General features: G+C 48.7%; 2 protein-coding genes across 2 annotated transcripts in view; one reads left to right on the plus strand and one right to left on the minus strand.

Annotated features, from left to right (window-relative positions):
• Max (MYC associated factor X) overlaps nt 1-6,173 on the plus strand; it is a 46,023-nt gene extending 39,850 nt beyond the window's left edge. The window contains exon 6 of the transcript XR_005286313.1: nt 2,109-6,173. The gene's annotated coding sequence lies outside the window, so the exon portion shown is untranslated. The remainder of the gene's footprint in view (nt 1-2,108) is intronic.
• LOC119819997 (protein farnesyltransferase subunit beta) overlaps nt 980-16,702 on the minus strand; it is a 75,185-nt gene continuing 59,462 nt past the window's right edge. Inside the window, exons 10-12 of the mRNA XM_038338224.2 lie at nt 7,590-7,701; nt 6,273-6,387; nt 980-2,344 (exon numbers count right to left, since the gene is read on the minus strand). Coding sequence (XP_038194152.1) covers nt 2,213-2,344; nt 6,273-6,387; nt 7,590-7,701 — 359 coding nt within the window. The 3' untranslated portion in view covers nt 980-2,212. The remainder of the gene's footprint in view (nt 2,345-6,272; nt 6,388-7,589; nt 7,702-16,702) is intronic.

Genomic DNA, 16,702 nt, shown 5'->3' on the forward strand with positions numbered 1-16,702 from the left:
GGGGTCAAATGCCATGTTAGTAGTGTCTTCTACTGAGGCCCCACACAACAAAATATGGATCAAACCAAATCTGAGACTTCTCTCCAGGCCCACCTGAAGGCTGAATTGGGAAGCTCTCCAGAGAAGGAAGCAGAGAAACGGTAGTGCAAGCCTGAGACGCAGGATGGGGCGCAGCTTTTCTTTGCTCCCTCGCCCAACTCCACCTGCCCTTCCCGGCCCTGCTCCTGGGGGTGAAGACATCTCAGTCCCAAGTGGTTCCCAAGTGGTTTCCTGACCTCAGTGACTGCAGTGCCTTAGGCTTCTGGTGCTGAGCCTGTTCCCACTGTCAGTGGTGGACAAATACATTTGCACAAGTTAGATTGCATCCTAAGCCCCCCCCCTTTTATTTTAGCGGAATAGACATTGCCAGGGTGGGAGTTACACTCAGAATGCAACTGGGTTATTTGCATGGATGGAGTTTCCTCTGAGGTCGTCTCCTTTCCCAAGGGGCAAGCCACGGAATGTTGCTTTCTTGGCCTTCCTTGTGAGGCAGTCCTTCTAGTAATGGTGGTATTCCAGTGATACCCACGGCAGCGCCTACCTATGGCCAGGATGTCCACCCACCAGCCCTGCCTATGCAATGCCAGAGCGAAGTCCCTTCCACAGGCAGGTTAGAGACAAACATGTCAAAACTCAATGTTTTGACAAGGGGGAATGCAGGTTCTATTCCGCTCATATGCAGGAGACGGGAAATCCCCACAAGCAAATGGGCATCTGGAAGGAATTTTCTTGGTATAGACAGAAGAGATAGTAGAGGGCTAGAGGACTCGCTGTTCTTCCAGAGGATCTGCATTTGGTTCCCAGCATCCACACTGAACCACTAAAAACCACCTGTAACTCTAGAGCCAGGGGCTTGGCGCCCTCTTCTGGTCTCTACAGACACACATTCTCACATACACATCCAAATTTTTTTCTTAAGAAAAAGAAAAAAAAAAGCATAGAAAATGTTACTCTTTTATTATTTCAAGGAGGTAATACATAGCCCAGTACACCAAAGCAAGAGGGAATCAGAGGCAGCAAATGGTCAGTGGTTTCAGGGAGAGCCTCATGCTGCGCCCCCAAGCTCCTGTCTGCCTGCTCACATGAAGGCTGGGACTGGAGCAGTGGATGGATGACCAAACTCAGCCCCCTGCCGACTGTGAAAGGGGCCAGCGCAGAAGCAGCTCCAGGATTCGGCACACTGGCAGCACTTGCCCTACCACCCAAGGCCACTATCACCACAGCAGCCAGCTTGCCTAGCACTGATTCTGTTTCAGTGAGCTTGGAGTGGGCAGGGCAGGGATAAATCCTGAGTCATCAATTCAGATGAACACCTTAGTAGTGTTAATACCTTGGATGAGAAAAGACAACACTGTTTTGGGGGTGGGTGAGGGAAGGAATAGAAGGAGCCGGGGCTGCAGCACAGCCCAGAGGAGGAGGAGGAGGTGGGGGGCCTCTCCGACTACATGATGGGGAGAGGCGGGGCTGGGCTCTGGGAGAGGCTGCTTCCTCTGGCACAGAGTTGGCCTAGAGGTTGATTTTTCCAATCATAATTGGTTCTAGTCATCATACCTAGGACAAAACAAGTCTTGTTTACACCAAAGATGGCCTTGGAGAGATGTGTGGCTCGGTTCTCCCAGGTTGCAGGGAGGAACTCAAGCTAAGACCCTTCTCCTCCATTCCCAGCCGCTGTCCTTTGCAGCTGACTGGGGTGAAGGGGACAAACAGGCACTGCTGTAGCCCAGGGGTCTTTTCCAGGGAGCTCACGCAGGCCCACAGCCCACCCTGGCATGGCACGGAGCTGACATTTCTACCGAGTGGGTACCATCTGGTGACTGAAAGGTGGTGTGCAGGTGGGCATCACAGCAGTGGCTGCGACGCTGAGATACTCACACCCTCCATTTCAGCATGGTGGGCCAGGCTGCTGGCTGCCAGGAGAGGTGGCTTCTTCCCAGCATGCACTGCTCTCCTCCAACCCCACTATGCAGGCTCACAGAGTTTTGGCTTGACAGGTATGAAAATAATTTTTAAAAAAATCACACCACTGTGTATTCCAAACCTAGAGCTGATGGCTTTGTTTTGTTTGACAGGCAAGGACAAAGAAACCACAACTCCACAGTGGCTGAGGCTCACATAAGCTACCCAGATGGAGAAACCTTGTCTGATGGGGGAGCTGGGGGAGCCATGCGCTCCTCTAGTCGGTGGTCGGATCTGAGGTCAACTTGTCTTCACATTCCTCAAAGCCTGGGACTGGCTTCTGCAGAAAGTGTGTGGTGGCCTGGATCACCTTGTCGGGCCCAATGTTGTAGACGGGGTGAGTGGGCTGCTGCAAAGAGAAGAGACGTGGATTCGTCACCAGTGACTCTTGGTTGGCTGGAATTCACCCAATGAACTTAGACTAAAGGAGCACGAGTGATACTCAGGGCCTTATTCCAGGCCCAAATGTGCAAAGACCGGTATCTGCTGGAAACATTTCATAGTACACACCACAAGGGAACATAGCACAGCCACTTAACTTAAAGATGGACTTTCAATGTCACAGGCAGTGCTCGTGCTTATCTGAAACACACCTTGGAGTTTGCTGGACTTTGGAACATCCACATTGACTTTACCTGTTACGTGCAGCACCTCACACGCTGAGTGTGTGTCCACCTCTAAGCTATGTCTCTTGCTCCAAAACCTTTTCTTAAATAAGCATCATAATTTGTTTATTACTAAATTTGTTTTCAATTAGCAGACAGAGTACTAAGTTTGTTATAGCGTTTTCTTCGTTTCATTCTGTTTTTAAGAGGCTGGCTAGCCCAGGCTGGCCTCACATTTGCTGTGTAAGCTGGGCTTGAACTCGTGATCTTTCTGCTTTCAGCTGTAGTGCCACAGGTGTGCACTACACTGGCTTTCATGGTGACATTTTCATGTATACTTTATGATTTCCATCTTGGCCCCCACTTCTGCTGGTCCCCCAACTCTCCCCAAATAGTGGCCCCTTTGGATCTCATGGTACATACATCACACCGCCCTTCTTACTTCCCTTAATACCTCTAACATAGAAAGGCTGCATTTTCTCTCATACGGAGCCCAGATCAAAAGTGAAAGAGGAAAGGAGAGAGGGGTGAGGAACACTCTAACTTTTAACAGCTAAAGTTCATACATGAACGCGCTGTATGCTGATCATATGCCCCCCCCAGTATTCCCACCTTCCCTCTTAGCACCCCTCCCCCACCTGTTAATCCCCTTTGTCCCCATAACTTGATGTCTAGTTTCATGTCATAGACACATGCATGTTGGATGTGTCTGTATGCAGCCTAGGACCCTTCCTGAGACTGATCCATTCACTTACTGTGTTTCCAGCTGCAACCATCATCTTGCAAACGACAGGACTTTATTCTTCATGGAATGAAGAGCCCATCTTTCTGACAGGATGTGCCCTCCCCATGCTGCAATTACAGGTGCACACACAGCTTCCGGCTCCAAACTCTGAGTGCCACCATGACACTCGAAAGCTGTAGCTTTTCAAGCATTTTTGGATTTAAATGAGCAAAGCACTGCACAAAAGCATCTGGAAGCTCCTTTTGTTTCTTATGGTTTTTGTTTTTTGTTTTGAGACAGGGTTTCTCTGTAGCTTTGGAGCCTGTTCTAGAACTAGCTCTTGTCAACCAGGCTGGCCTTGAACTCACAGAGATCTGCCTGCCTCTGCCTCCTGAGTGCTAGGATTAAACGTGTGTGCTACCACTGCCTGGCCTGAAAGTTCCTTTCAAAACATGCTTACAGCTATGACAGAGAGAGCAGGGGCTGGCCAGCACTGGGCATCCACCAAGACAGCCTTCACTCTTTTTATACTTGTGAATGTTTCAGTTATTAAAACGGTGAACATCTATCTGTGTTCATAGTTAAGAATAAAGAACACAGCTCTTTCTGAGGGTGAGAGTGTCAGGTCCTATTTCAATTCTTTTACGTTATTTCCCTACATCACAGAAAAACTTCAAGTCTGAGCAGGACGGGACTTTAGAGCAGTATTCGGGCCCTCTCTGGGAGAGTGAGGAGGAGGGGATACAGCTGCAGAAGATTTTTGCTTTCTTTATACCCACACACCCATCCTGTGTTTGGGGAGGGTCAGAAGACAGCATGTGGTCGGTGGAGTTGGTTTTCTCCTATTGTATAGGTTCCAGAGTGAGCTCAGGTTATGAGGCCTGGCAGCAAGCACCCTCACCTGCTGCACCATCCTGCCAGCCCCTCATTTATTTAGACAAGGTCTCATGTATCCTAGGCTGGGCTCCATCTAAAAGGACTGCAGCTAAGAATGAGTGGATTTCTGATCTCCTGCCTCCACCTCTCAAGTGCTGGATGCCACCATGCTTGGTTTACACAGTACAGAGGGACCTAGGGTTTCCTGCGTGTTAGGAGAACACTCAGCAGCTAAGCGACAGGCCTAGCCCTCCACCTGTACAAAATCTCCACGAGACAAAGAGAGGGAAGCTGGACATTGCAGTGAACACCTTTAACCCTAGCATTCGGGAGATAAAGCAGGTGGATCTCTGTAAGTTCAAGAGTTCTAGGCCAGCCAGCAGCACTGCAGAGTGAGACCCTGTCTAAACGGGGGAAGGGGCAGAGGCAGGAAGCTACCCATGGAATTTCATGAGGTCAGTACATTTTAAAACACAAATTGAAAAACAGATTATAATAAAAATTATAATAAAAAATTCCTATCAATCTTAAAAACGTTTTTCTATTTTGGTGTGTGTGGTGCAGGGCACATACATGCTATAGCGTTCAGATGGTGGTCAGAAGACAATGTGCAGGAATCAATTTTCCCTTTCCAATGTGGGTTCCAGGGACTGAGCTCAGGTAATCAGCCTTGTGTGGCAACCCACCGAGCCATCCCACTGGCCCTCACGTGTGTCTAAGAAAGATTTGGAGCTGACCTTGACTGAGGGGCTGAGGAGATGGCTCAGCTAGTAAAATACCTACTTTGAAAACACAAGCGACTGAGTTTGATCTCCGGTTCCACGTGAAAAGCCACGTGTGGTTGGTGCATTAACAATCCCCGTACCAGGGAGGCAGACAGGAAGATCCCTGGGGCTCTTACTGATTGGCTAGCCACTCTGGCCCAATAGGCAAGACCCCAGTCCCAATGAGGTGCTCAAGTCCAAAAACAAGGCGTTCAGCTCCTGAGGAATGACAGCTGAGTTTGCCCTCTGGCCTCCACGTGCACCTGCACACGGGCTCCACCAGAGGCTGAACCAGGTGTAGACGATGTAGCCTGTAATCCCAACTACCCAAGGAGGCAGGGGCAAGGAAGCTGATACGAGTTCAAGGCCAGCCTGGTCTACAGTGTGAACTGCTCCAGAGTGGCACAGCGGCACCTGAAAAATGATTTTTCAGCTGGCTGTCCTCTATTTGCACTTCAGCTTGAAACATTCCCCAGTGCAAACAAAGGAAAGACGCAGAAGTTAGGTGGAAAAGTGAGGCTCGGTGTTTATATGTGTTGGAGGCAGAGCGTCACAATCTGGGTGGCCGTGACAGGTGGCTCTGTGGATGATCTCCGCTGCATTTGTTTCTTGGGCTCATGTCTAAGCACAGAGTGTCGCCTTCTGCCAGGCTGCTGGAGCACGGGTCATGGTAGGCAGTATCCTGCTCTTTTCTTGTGGTGCTGGGGGCGGAGCTCACGGCTCTTCAGACTCATCTCTGCATGGACCCAAGCCATGAGCTACATGCCCAGCCTCAGACTGCCACCATACGGGGGGCGGGGGACATACACACGTGAGGACCCAAGCCGTGAGCTACATGCCTAGCCTCAGACTGCCACCATACGGGGGAGGAATACACACCAAGCACCCACCAGCCATTTGTTGCTGACTCCAGTCCCAGGAAGGTAAATTCCCAGCAACCTTGACTCAGTGACCCCCACCCAAAAATGTACAGCCATGACTATCAACTTGTTCTGATATAACGACCTGCTGTTTTGCTTCTGTAATTTGCTTATGCAGATACCCAAAGATTGTTCTTAGTTGCCGTAATCATTTTGTTTGGCAGAACGGAACAGGTTTTACTTGCTTGCATAGATAAGGAAAGTCTTCACTTGGTTTTCCTCTTTAAAAGTCCGTCCCCACACCCTTCCTTCACAGCAATCTCAAATTTGGCTCAGAGATTCCTCCTGCTAGCAGTTAGTCAATGAAATCACTGAATTATAATTGGATTGAGTCTATGGTCTTTTCCTGGGGTCACAAACTCCACAGCAGATCCCCTGACTGCCTTACCAGAGCATTTTCAGGCACACCCATGATCACGTCGTGCAGCAAGGCTCCACTTCCGAAATGCTGGGCAATGGATAAGCCACTCAGGCAGTAGCAGGTGTGGTAGAAGTCACGGGACCTGCAAGCACAGACAGCTCTGAGAAGCCCTGTCTCCTCCCTACCACCCTCTCCAAATACTGCCACAGGAGTCCAGAGGCCTGTCTGTGATGCAGCCGTGCTTTGAACCCTTTCCTCTACAGGGCCAGAGGAAGCACGGCTGTTCCCAGCAGTGGGTTTCAAGGTCCCATTTCCCAGCCCTGCTGAACAATGGAACTCTAGTTTTTTTCTTTCTGTTGGAGGGATGAAGGTGGAGCTCCGGGCTTCCCACATGCCTAGCCAGTACACCCTCAGCCATGGGAACTGTCATTTGGTCTTCCCAGCCCTCTGGAAAGGACTCGCCAGTGGTATGGTAGTTCTAAGTTAATGTATTTCTCTAGAAAAATCACAAAATGTCTAGAATTCGATCACACTCCTCTTGATAATCTGCTGGGCAAGCCTTTCCCTGAGCAGCAGTAGTGGTGGTGGCAGCGGTGTTTGTATGCCTAGCATAACAGAACATCTCAGATTTTAGTTACCTTCTTTATTTACTCTACCATACACAACACACCACATCCGCATTTGGTCATTTAATCCGCTCTAGCACGGTTGCTGGATTACAATCTGTTACCAGCACTCACTGGCTCCAGAGGGCATACTATTTTGCTGTTTTATCTTGCACAGGACAACCCCAGAACGACATACATGCTAGGCAAGTGCTCCCCCACTCAACCATATCTCCATCCACAGCCTATTCTAGTTAATGGGCTTAACAAGGAAAACACAACAATACAGTAAAGGAAGCTGGGCATGGTGGTGCAGGCCTTTCAGCCCAGAGACAGAGGCAGATGGTGAATCTCTTGAGATCAAGGCCAGTCTGGGCTACAGAATGAGTTCCAGTACAGCTTGGGCTACACAGAGAAACCCCATCTCAAACAAACAAACAAACAAACAAAACAAAACAAAAAACCCAAAAAACAAAAAACAAAACTAGTAAAGGAAAGCTACCAAGCCAGCAATCTATTTGCCTCTCTGGGAAAGTAGGAAGGTGATATGAGCTGAGGGGCCAGAAGTGAAGGCTCAGTGGCACTGGAGGGGCTGCCTAAGCCCTAGCACTTTCCCTGAACAATCTTAGTGCTAAGCTGCTGAAGGACAAGGATGCCCCAGGTTGATGGGCCTGGCTCTAAGTGGGCCAGGCGGCATATTCCCTGTCCCCTCATCCCACATTCCCAAGAAGACACTCACTTGCCAGGCTTGTCCAGCAGGCCCCCCGCTGGGCACTGGCAGCACATCAGAATGTACTCCTGCAGGGCCTGCTGATGGAACATCCAGTGGCTCATGCTGAGGGCAGGGTCACCTGGTGAAGGACAGAGGACCCAAAAGGCAGGGCAGACATCAGTGGTTAGTCTCATCCACTCATTCTTGGTACACCGGCTAGCTTCATCATGTCCCTCTCCTGAACACGGATGCAGCATACCAGCCAGCATGGATGCATCTAGCGGTCCCCATCTCCAGCAGTGGTCAGTGTCCTGAGGACATTCCCGCTAGTCCTGTGGACTCTTGAGCAGCTAAGGAACACTTACCAGGGTGTAACAGCCAAATTATTCACTCTGACTTTTCTAATCTTGAACTAAATCCATCTCGAAAAGGAAATCCCAGACTTTCCCAGGACTGGGGCATTTGTCCCTGAAGGAACTTCTGCTGATAGGTCCGTACCACAGACAGCACAGGCAAAAGCAACCAGCATGCTGGGAGCCGCGTGAAAGTTATCCTGGGTTTTGATTTTCTTTTCATTTCTTTCAATACTGGGGAATGAATCTAGCACCTTGTGCAGGCTAGGCAAGCACTCCATCCCTGGGCTACATCCCTAGGCCCTGGACGCCTTCATTCTCAAGTTCAGCCAATACAGTGTGAGTCACACAGTTACCTAGCAGGGAAGGAGCGCGCCACCCTGGTTCTTCTGCATTCCCCTATATCGTTACAATTATAATTCTATAACCATATGTTTTTCATGTAACACGTAAGCACAAACTTCTATTCTGCTACATCATCTCCATAACCATCATTGCAAATAGCGGTGAAACATCTCATTTAAGCAGGTGTACAAGGTAACCGAGAAAAGGAACAGTGCCATAGAATCTCATAGATACAGGTATGTAAATCCCAGGGTGGGTATAAAATCCTCTGGGTAAAATTTACAGAAGTCTAATGTGAATACAGTGAACGAAGACAATGTAAGCAAAACAAGAGGGGTTGGGAAGAGGCTCACGTGGCACAGTGCCTCCTGTGCCAGCCTGAGAACCTGAGATCGGACCCAGCGCCCATGCGAAGAGTCACGTGCAGCAATGCACGCCTGTAATCCCGGGGCTGGGGGAGAGGCGGGACACAGGAGGGTACGTGGAGCACACCTGTAATCCCAGGGCTGGGGGAGAGGCGGGACACGGGAGGGTACGTGGAGCACACCTGTAATCCCGGGGCTGGGGGAGAGGCGGGACACGGGAGGGTACATGGAGCACACCTGTAATCCCGGGGTGGGGGGGACACAGGAGGGTACATACAGCACACCTGTAATCCTGGTTCTTAGTGGGGGGGGGGTGCACAGGAGGGTACATGGAACTCACTGGCCAGCCTAGCTGAATCAGTGAGCTCCAGGTTCAATGAGAAAAGTGACTGAGAAGGACACCAGATGTCAACCTCTGGCCTCTATCCACATCCACATGTACATGTGCACATGCAAACACACACACACACACATATACCACACGTGACAAAAAAAATCTCACATTTAATTATAAAATATTCAGACAGAAAATATTTCCTTTTCTTTTTTGAGACACAATCTCACGTAGCCCAGACTGACTTTGAACTTACTAGTTAACGATGACATTAAACTGATGATCTTCCTCCACCTCCCGAAATGACAGGCATGCAACACACATCTGGCAATAACTTGTTTTTTTTGTTATTGTTTATGTTTAACTTTATTTACTTTTATGTATATGGGTATCTTGTTTGCATGTACGTCTGTTTACGATGTGTGTGTCTGGTATCCATGGAGGCCAGAATGGCACTGGATCTGGGGCTGGGGTACAGATAGCTGTGAGGCACCATGGGGGTGCTGAGAAACAAATCTAAGAGCAGCCAGTGTTCGTCACCACTGAGCCACCTCTCCAGCATCCATTTTTCTTCCTTGAAAAGAGACGCACACTTATAGTCTCAGTTACTTGGGAGACTGAGTCACGAGGATCTCTTGAGCTACAGAGGGAGAGAAAGGCTGGTACCCCAACCTGCCTCCAGACCTTGCTGGGGTCGAATTCAAGAGCACACACATGCTGGTTATCTGTAGCTCTACATCAGACTGACATTAACCACTGACAGGAGTGCAGGAACAAGGAAAAGAATCTCGGATGAGTCAGATAGTATGAACCTATGTATCCTATCACGCTATACATGCATGTGTGCATGTGTGTTACAAGATTAGACCCAGAGCCTTGTAAATGCTAGGCAAGTCATCAGCCTGGGGGCGAGCACCTTTATCCAAGGAGCCATTGTAGGCTCTATATGCTATTTTTAAATATTACTCTGAGTTATTACAAAGACCAAACTAGATACTTAGAAAAAAATCAGGTATGGTAACACACATGTAATCCCAGCACTTAGAATTATCAGAAGTTCAAGGTCATCCTCAGCTCCATAAAGAGTTTGAAAATAATAACAGAGTCAGTACAGTGGCTCAGCAGGTAAGGGCTGCTACTACTTAGCCTGATGGGAAGAACCAGGGCTGACCGCCACACATCTGCCCTGGCACGCATCCTGTGCCCTACCCCCACACTGATGAATGTGAACACGACTAAATAAATGTAATAAATAAATCTGGCAAGTCAGATCAGCCAACAAAGTGCTTGCTGCACCAGCTTGGGGACCTGAGTTCCATCCCCAGCACCCAGATAAAAAAGTCTGGGCATGGCAGTACACGGCAGTACACACATGTAATTCCAGAGCATGTGTCCACTGGATAAGCTAAACACGAGAGTCTCATTCAACCCCAGCACCAGAAATCAAACAAAAAACCCTTTATCGGGATGTGAGAGTGCATGCCCATAATCCCTGCACTTGGAAGATTGACGCCTGTGCCACAGAGAAAGACCTTGTCTCACAAAATAAAACAAGCCCTTAAAACTAGGTCAATAACCTAAATATGAGAGCTAAATACCAAAACTCTAGGAAGACAACATAGACTTCCGTGATGCTGGAGTTAGCAATGGATTCTCACATGATGCCAATACCATAAACAACAGGAGAATTAAAGAAAAATATTAGGCTTTATCATCTCTAAAAGAACTTGTGTTAGCCAGGTGGTGGTGACGCACGTCTTTAAACCCAGCATACCTAGGAGGCAGAGGCAGACAGATCTCTGTGAGTTCGAGGCCAGCCTGGTCTACAGAGTGAGTTCTAGGATAATCAGGGCTACACAGAGAAACCATGTCTCAAACAAACAAACAAGAAAAACAAAACAAAAAACCTTGTGTGAAGTTCTGGTTTGATCCCTATCATAAATCTATACATAATTTCTTTACGGGTAAAGAAAAAGCCAGGTATGTGGTAGATAGATGCCTGTAATCCCAGCAGTTGGGAGGCTGATGCAGGAGGATTGTCATGAGGTCTAGGCCAGCCTGGACTACCTTGTCTCAAACCAACAACGAAGGGTAAAAAGAAACAGCATCTGCTCATTTATTCTGCATGCCTTGCACTACTAACTGACCCACTAGTCTATCCTTTGTTTTCTAAAGTCCAGTAATTTTAAGGCTCTCATCATCTACTACGCTCACCCTTTTCTATAACACAGCTGCACCCACCTTTTGTCTCCTTTTTGCCCATTTGTTCTGTTACATGAGTTTAAAATAAAGAACTGGTACTTGAGTTACAATCATACTGCCACTTCTTTGTGATAGGCTTGCTTTTATAATCATATTTGATGGGCACGCATTCTGGATAGAAAGTACAGAAAATGTTCCAAGTGGGCTATGGTAAAGGCAGTCCGGTTCTATGGACACTGAACTATAGACTTTAAATGGATGTGGTGTATTTATTCCACTTTAGGATAACTGCAGTCAAGTTTCTCTTCACACTGTGCCCTCGTGACATACCCTGTAACAAACGGAGGACTGCCAGCCCCGGGCAAATGACAAGCTATGGCTGAAATCACAATGTTTCCACCACTTCCTACATCACTGAGTTCACAAACCCTCCAAGGGACGTCCTGGGGATCTTGGACACCCGCATATATAATCATGGCAGGATAGAGGGTGAGGTGACTCCAGGATGGCAAGAGCATGGAAATCAGGCTTAAGATCCTCTACGCCTTTAGGACTCTACAGCAGTTATAGATTCCCATTATGATGTCACCTTTGGGAAGCGCCGCCATAATGCCATTTTGCATTTCAAAGTTTCCTTTTAGCTACAGAATCAAGAGTTTTTCCAATTACAGCTGAGAGCTGCAGCTGCATGCCGTTCAATCCAACAGGGGAACAGGCCTAGGGTGTGTCCCAAAGAACACGCCAAGAACCACGTTCCACCACCAGCTGTCCCCACCTGACGCTGTGGTGACACGATATTGTCACCTACAAGTTCACACTCCGAAACTGCCCAACTGAGTTACAAGGGAAAAAAAACCTCACCAAAAGTTTTAATTTCATAGTTTAACTGAGTTCAGGGACTTTGTGCTGGGTCAAGTTAATAGCTGTACTCGGTTACATGTGCCCTGCAGGCCAACAAAACTCTCAGGTTGCTTCCCCACATCCCCCAGACAAGGTTTCTCTGTGTAGCCCTGACCATCTGGAACTCGCTCTGTAGACCAGGCTGGCCTCAAACTCAGAGATCCGCCTGCCTCTGCCTCTCGAGTGCTGGGATAAAGATGTGAGCCACCACCACCCATCTCGGGCTGTTTTCTTCTTGTTTCATTGGTGTTTTGCCTGCATGTATGTCTGTGTGAAGGTGTCAGATCTCCTGCAACTGGAGTTACAGACAGCTGTGAGCTGCCTTGAGGGTGCAGGGAATTGAATCTGGGTCCTCTAGAAGAGCAGCCAGTAGATCCCCCTGGAGCTGGTTTTGAACCACCTAGCATGGGTACTCGAAAACAGAACTCCAGTCCCCTGGAAGAGCTGCAGCAACAAGGCCTCTTACATGCTGAGCCATCTCTCCAGCACTACCATTTGATACTGTTAATCTATTACTAATAGTTCATTCTTCTCCAACTGTGTCTTCAACAGGTGGGAGGCAGACACAGGCAGGGAGCTACTGAAGTCACTAGTGGAGCCAGGCAACAGCTTGAACTCTGTGCTTCATTGTGTTAAGACTTTTGTTCCCTCCCTCCCTCCCTCCCTCCCTCCCTCCCTCCCTCCCTTCCTCTCTCATTTAGACAGGGTTTATCTGTGTAGCCCTGGCTATCCTGGTACTCTGTAGACGAAGCTAGCCTCAAACCTGCTTCTGCCTCCTGAGAGCTGGGATGAAAGGCAGGCATCACCACCGGCTGTGAGCCTTTCTTTTTAAATTAGAAATAAGATGATTACCTCCACCACACCAGTGCTGGAGCCCAAACTCAGGGCTCACACACTCTAGGCGATTTCTCTACCACTGAGACATACTCTCAGCTGCAAATATATGTATTTATTTATCTATTTTATGTGTCTGAGTGTTTCGCCTACATATATGTATGTTTACCATGTGCATGCCTGGTGCCTGGGGCCCTTGGAGGCAGAAGAAGGCATCAGATCCCCTGGAATTGGGTTACAGATGGCTGTGAGCCACCATGTAGGTGCTGGGAATGAATGAACTCAGGTCCTCTGGAAGAGCAGCCAGTACTTCTAACCACTGAGTCATCTCTCCAGGCCCACAAACACTCTTTTAAAAGGTAATGATAGATAGGAGGCTGGTGATACAGCTCAGGGGTCTCTACCTGGTTTGGTTCCTGGAACCCACTGTCAGGTGACTGACAACTTCCTATAACTCTAGCTCCAGGGAATCTGACCCCATCAGGCACCCACAAATGTGCGCATACCACAAACACACACACCCCACATGCACCATTTTAGCAGGGCAGTGGTGGTGCACGCCTTTAATCCCAGCACTCAGGAGGCAGAGGCAAGGAGAGCTCTGTGGGTTTGGGGCCAGCCTGGTCTACAGAGCTAGTTCCAGGACAGGCTCCAAAGCCACAGAGAAACCCGGTCTCAAAAAAAAAAAAAAAATTGAAATATAAGTAATAGTATATATATTTTGAAAGAAGAAAAGAAAAAGGACATAATAGAGGACATAAAATTTACAAGGTAACCTCAGACCCCCTCCTATGCTTCTCTCAACAGCACCCATTGTGAAGTGTTTTGACACGATGCCAGGAAAAGCCAGTGGACACCAGGGGTGTGCACAAGACTGCCCTGGGCCTGGCCTTTTACACTTTACATTGTATCCCGGGGAGCTTTCTGTACAGAGCCATTGTACGCAGCTACCATTTAGAGAAAGCATCGTTTTACCCACTCATGTTTGTTTGTTAGGAAAGCGTCTCACCACAGCCCTGGCTAACCTGGAACGTGCTTTGTAGGCCAGGCTTCCCTTGAATGGACAGAAATCTGCCTCTTGAGTGCTGGGATTAAAGGTACGCGGAGGCCGCGCTGGGCAACTCTTCACCTTTCAGTGGACATCTTCCATTTGCTATTCAAACTCTATTTCAATAGACACCATTCATCTGTGGATGAACTCCTGACAGGCTGAAACTCTAAGTGTGTTTATAAGTTAACTGTTTATTCCTACACACTACTGCAGAATCAAACGTGTATTTGCAGTCCACTGACAGGATAAAATGCCAGTTTCCTCTGTCCCCAAGTGCTGGGACAGACAGCCTGCACCACTGAGCCCAGGCTCAGATTAATGTTTTGGTTTTTTTTTTTTTTTAAAGTATATTCTTCCAGAGTTCTAGAAATTCAGTAGGACATTGTTATTTTCCAGCACTTCATGTAATGAATGAAACATGCTCTTCACTCCGTAGCACTACTTAAATGACGGGTACAGGTTTGTTGTAAGATCTGCCACCATTTAGTTCACAGCCCCTCCCCCCTCACATTGGAACTTCTAAGTTGGTCCGACATTCTGCTCTCACAAAGAGGAAGGCAGCAAACGTTCTTACCGTGTGCTCCTTGGACGCACTGTTACCTGCTGTGTTGTGTGAGCTCCTAGACCGCCCTGCCTGGCTGACCCTGGATGGTGACCGGGCTGGGGAGATGGCAGTGGATGAAGCCCCTGCTGTGCAAGCCTGAGGAGCAGAGCTGGGGCCTCAGCACCACGTGAGCTCTGGATGGGCATGGCAGCTGCCTGTCATCCCAGCACTTGGTAACTGACTGACCCAGGGATTCCCTGGGTGAGCTGGCTAGCCAGACTAGCCAGAATTGGTGAGCTCCAGGTTCACCCAGTAACCACCTCAATAAATAAAGTAGAGATCCATCAAAGAAGATGCCAGGAGTCAACTTCAGGCCTCCACATAGGCCTGCGCACACATGCATGCTCACCCAGGAATGTGCATGCACACCTGCCACACACACGTACACACATGTGTGTACACCACACACAAACATATATATGTACATGTTTTCTGACAAGAAAACAAACTATTAATAGATAGTATAACCCCAAATAATAATTGTCACAATAAATGAACATTTTCTTTTACTTTTTAGGTTTTTGAGACAGAGTCTCACTATAGAACTCGCTATGTGGACCAGGCTGGCCTCCAGCTCAGGAATCTGCCTGCCTGAAGGCAAGGAGCTGGATCCTCTGGCGCTGGAGTCACAGCTGGTTTAAGCTGCCCAATGTGGCTGCTGGGAACTGAGCTCAGGTCTTCTGTCAGACCATCCCTCCCTGCTCCTAACATGCATTTCTTTAGCTACAAACAAGCTGGATAACCTTTCTGAAGGGGATGGGGGTGCATCGCTGTCCCTCTGCAGTGACGCGAGCAGGGCTGCAGTCCCCTACCAACCACGACAGGTTGCGGTTTATAAAGCAAGCCTTAACCACATACACTTTGTTTCTCATCTGGGAAATGAGAACATCCGAAGTCTCAGTGGGGGTCATTGGGGGAATCAAATGAGAAAATGTACGGGAAACAGCTTGGCACAGTGAATGCTTGGGAAATCTCTGCCGCGCCAAAAGAGCCACCGTTATGGAAAAAGAGGCAACATCCGTGGCTTTCCAGAAGCCAGCTCCAAATAAAGAGACCACCAAAACCTCAGGTTATTTCTTTCAGAAAAGTCAGCCTCGAGGGCAACCTTCCTAATGCTGCGACCCTTTAATACAGTTCCTCATCTTGTGGTGACCCCAACCATAAGATTATTTCCGTTGCTGCTGCATAGCTGCAAGTGTGCTCCTGCTGTGGACAGCAATGTAAACATCTGGTATGCAGGGTGTCTGACATGTGACCCCTGGCAAAGGGCTGTCTGGCCCCTCAAGGGGTTGAGACCCTCAGGTTGAGAACCAGTACTCTCAGCAATTTCTGACAGTCCCACTAGAGATCCAGCCAGAACCTGTGCGGGTCCCAGAGTGCTGCCCTTAATAGGTCTCAGTATTCTGGGACCTAAACCTGATGGCCCCCGGCTGGGAAGGGAGGACAGCGACTCTGTGTGCTTTTGATCAGTATCAAAAGCACCTACCACTCAACAGCTCCAGGGAAATTAAGGAACTAAAGCATAGGGCTCAGAGGCGCCCAAGCTTAGAGCTTTATCTTTTACATTTGAGCAACTAGTCACCCGGCTGAGTCCACAGGAAAGTCTCTCTCTGAGCCAAGGGATCTCCAGGCAGGAACAGATGGGCAGCCAGCAGGGTGGCCATGACTTCCCCTCCCACCTGTGTGCCCAGTTCTCACAGGCAAAAATGAGCATGGAATCAGAAGGCATTGAGAGAGAGGGGCTGTCAGTCTCCGCTTGCTGGTCTTGCCCGCCCTGCGGATATCTCTAGCCTAGCTGCTCAAGGAAGCACTGTCTAGGTCAGCTCACTGACTTGAAAATAAAACACTTCTAGGCCTGGGTTGCAGCTCGGTGGCGGGGGTCCCTAGTTACAATTCCCAGTTCTGCCAAACAAAACAGTGGCATTCATGAAACATGGCTTTTCAAACAAACAAAGAGCATTCTATTTATTTACTTTGTGGGGAAGGGGACCACATGTGGAGGCTGGACAACCTGTGGGAGTAGCTCTCTATTCCTACCACGTGGGTCCCTGGGCTTGAACTCAGGTCATCAGACTTGCCAGCAGAAGCCTCTACCCACTGGGCTGTCTCACTGGCTCACATAAAACATTTCTAATGTGATGCGCACTCAGCC

Source organism: Arvicola amphibius, chromosome 7 (assembly GCF_903992535.2).
Source record: "Arvicola amphibius chromosome 7, mArvAmp1.2, whole genome shotgun sequence".
Classification (NCBI taxonomy): domain Eukaryota; kingdom Metazoa; phylum Chordata; class Mammalia; order Rodentia; family Cricetidae; genus Arvicola; species Arvicola amphibius.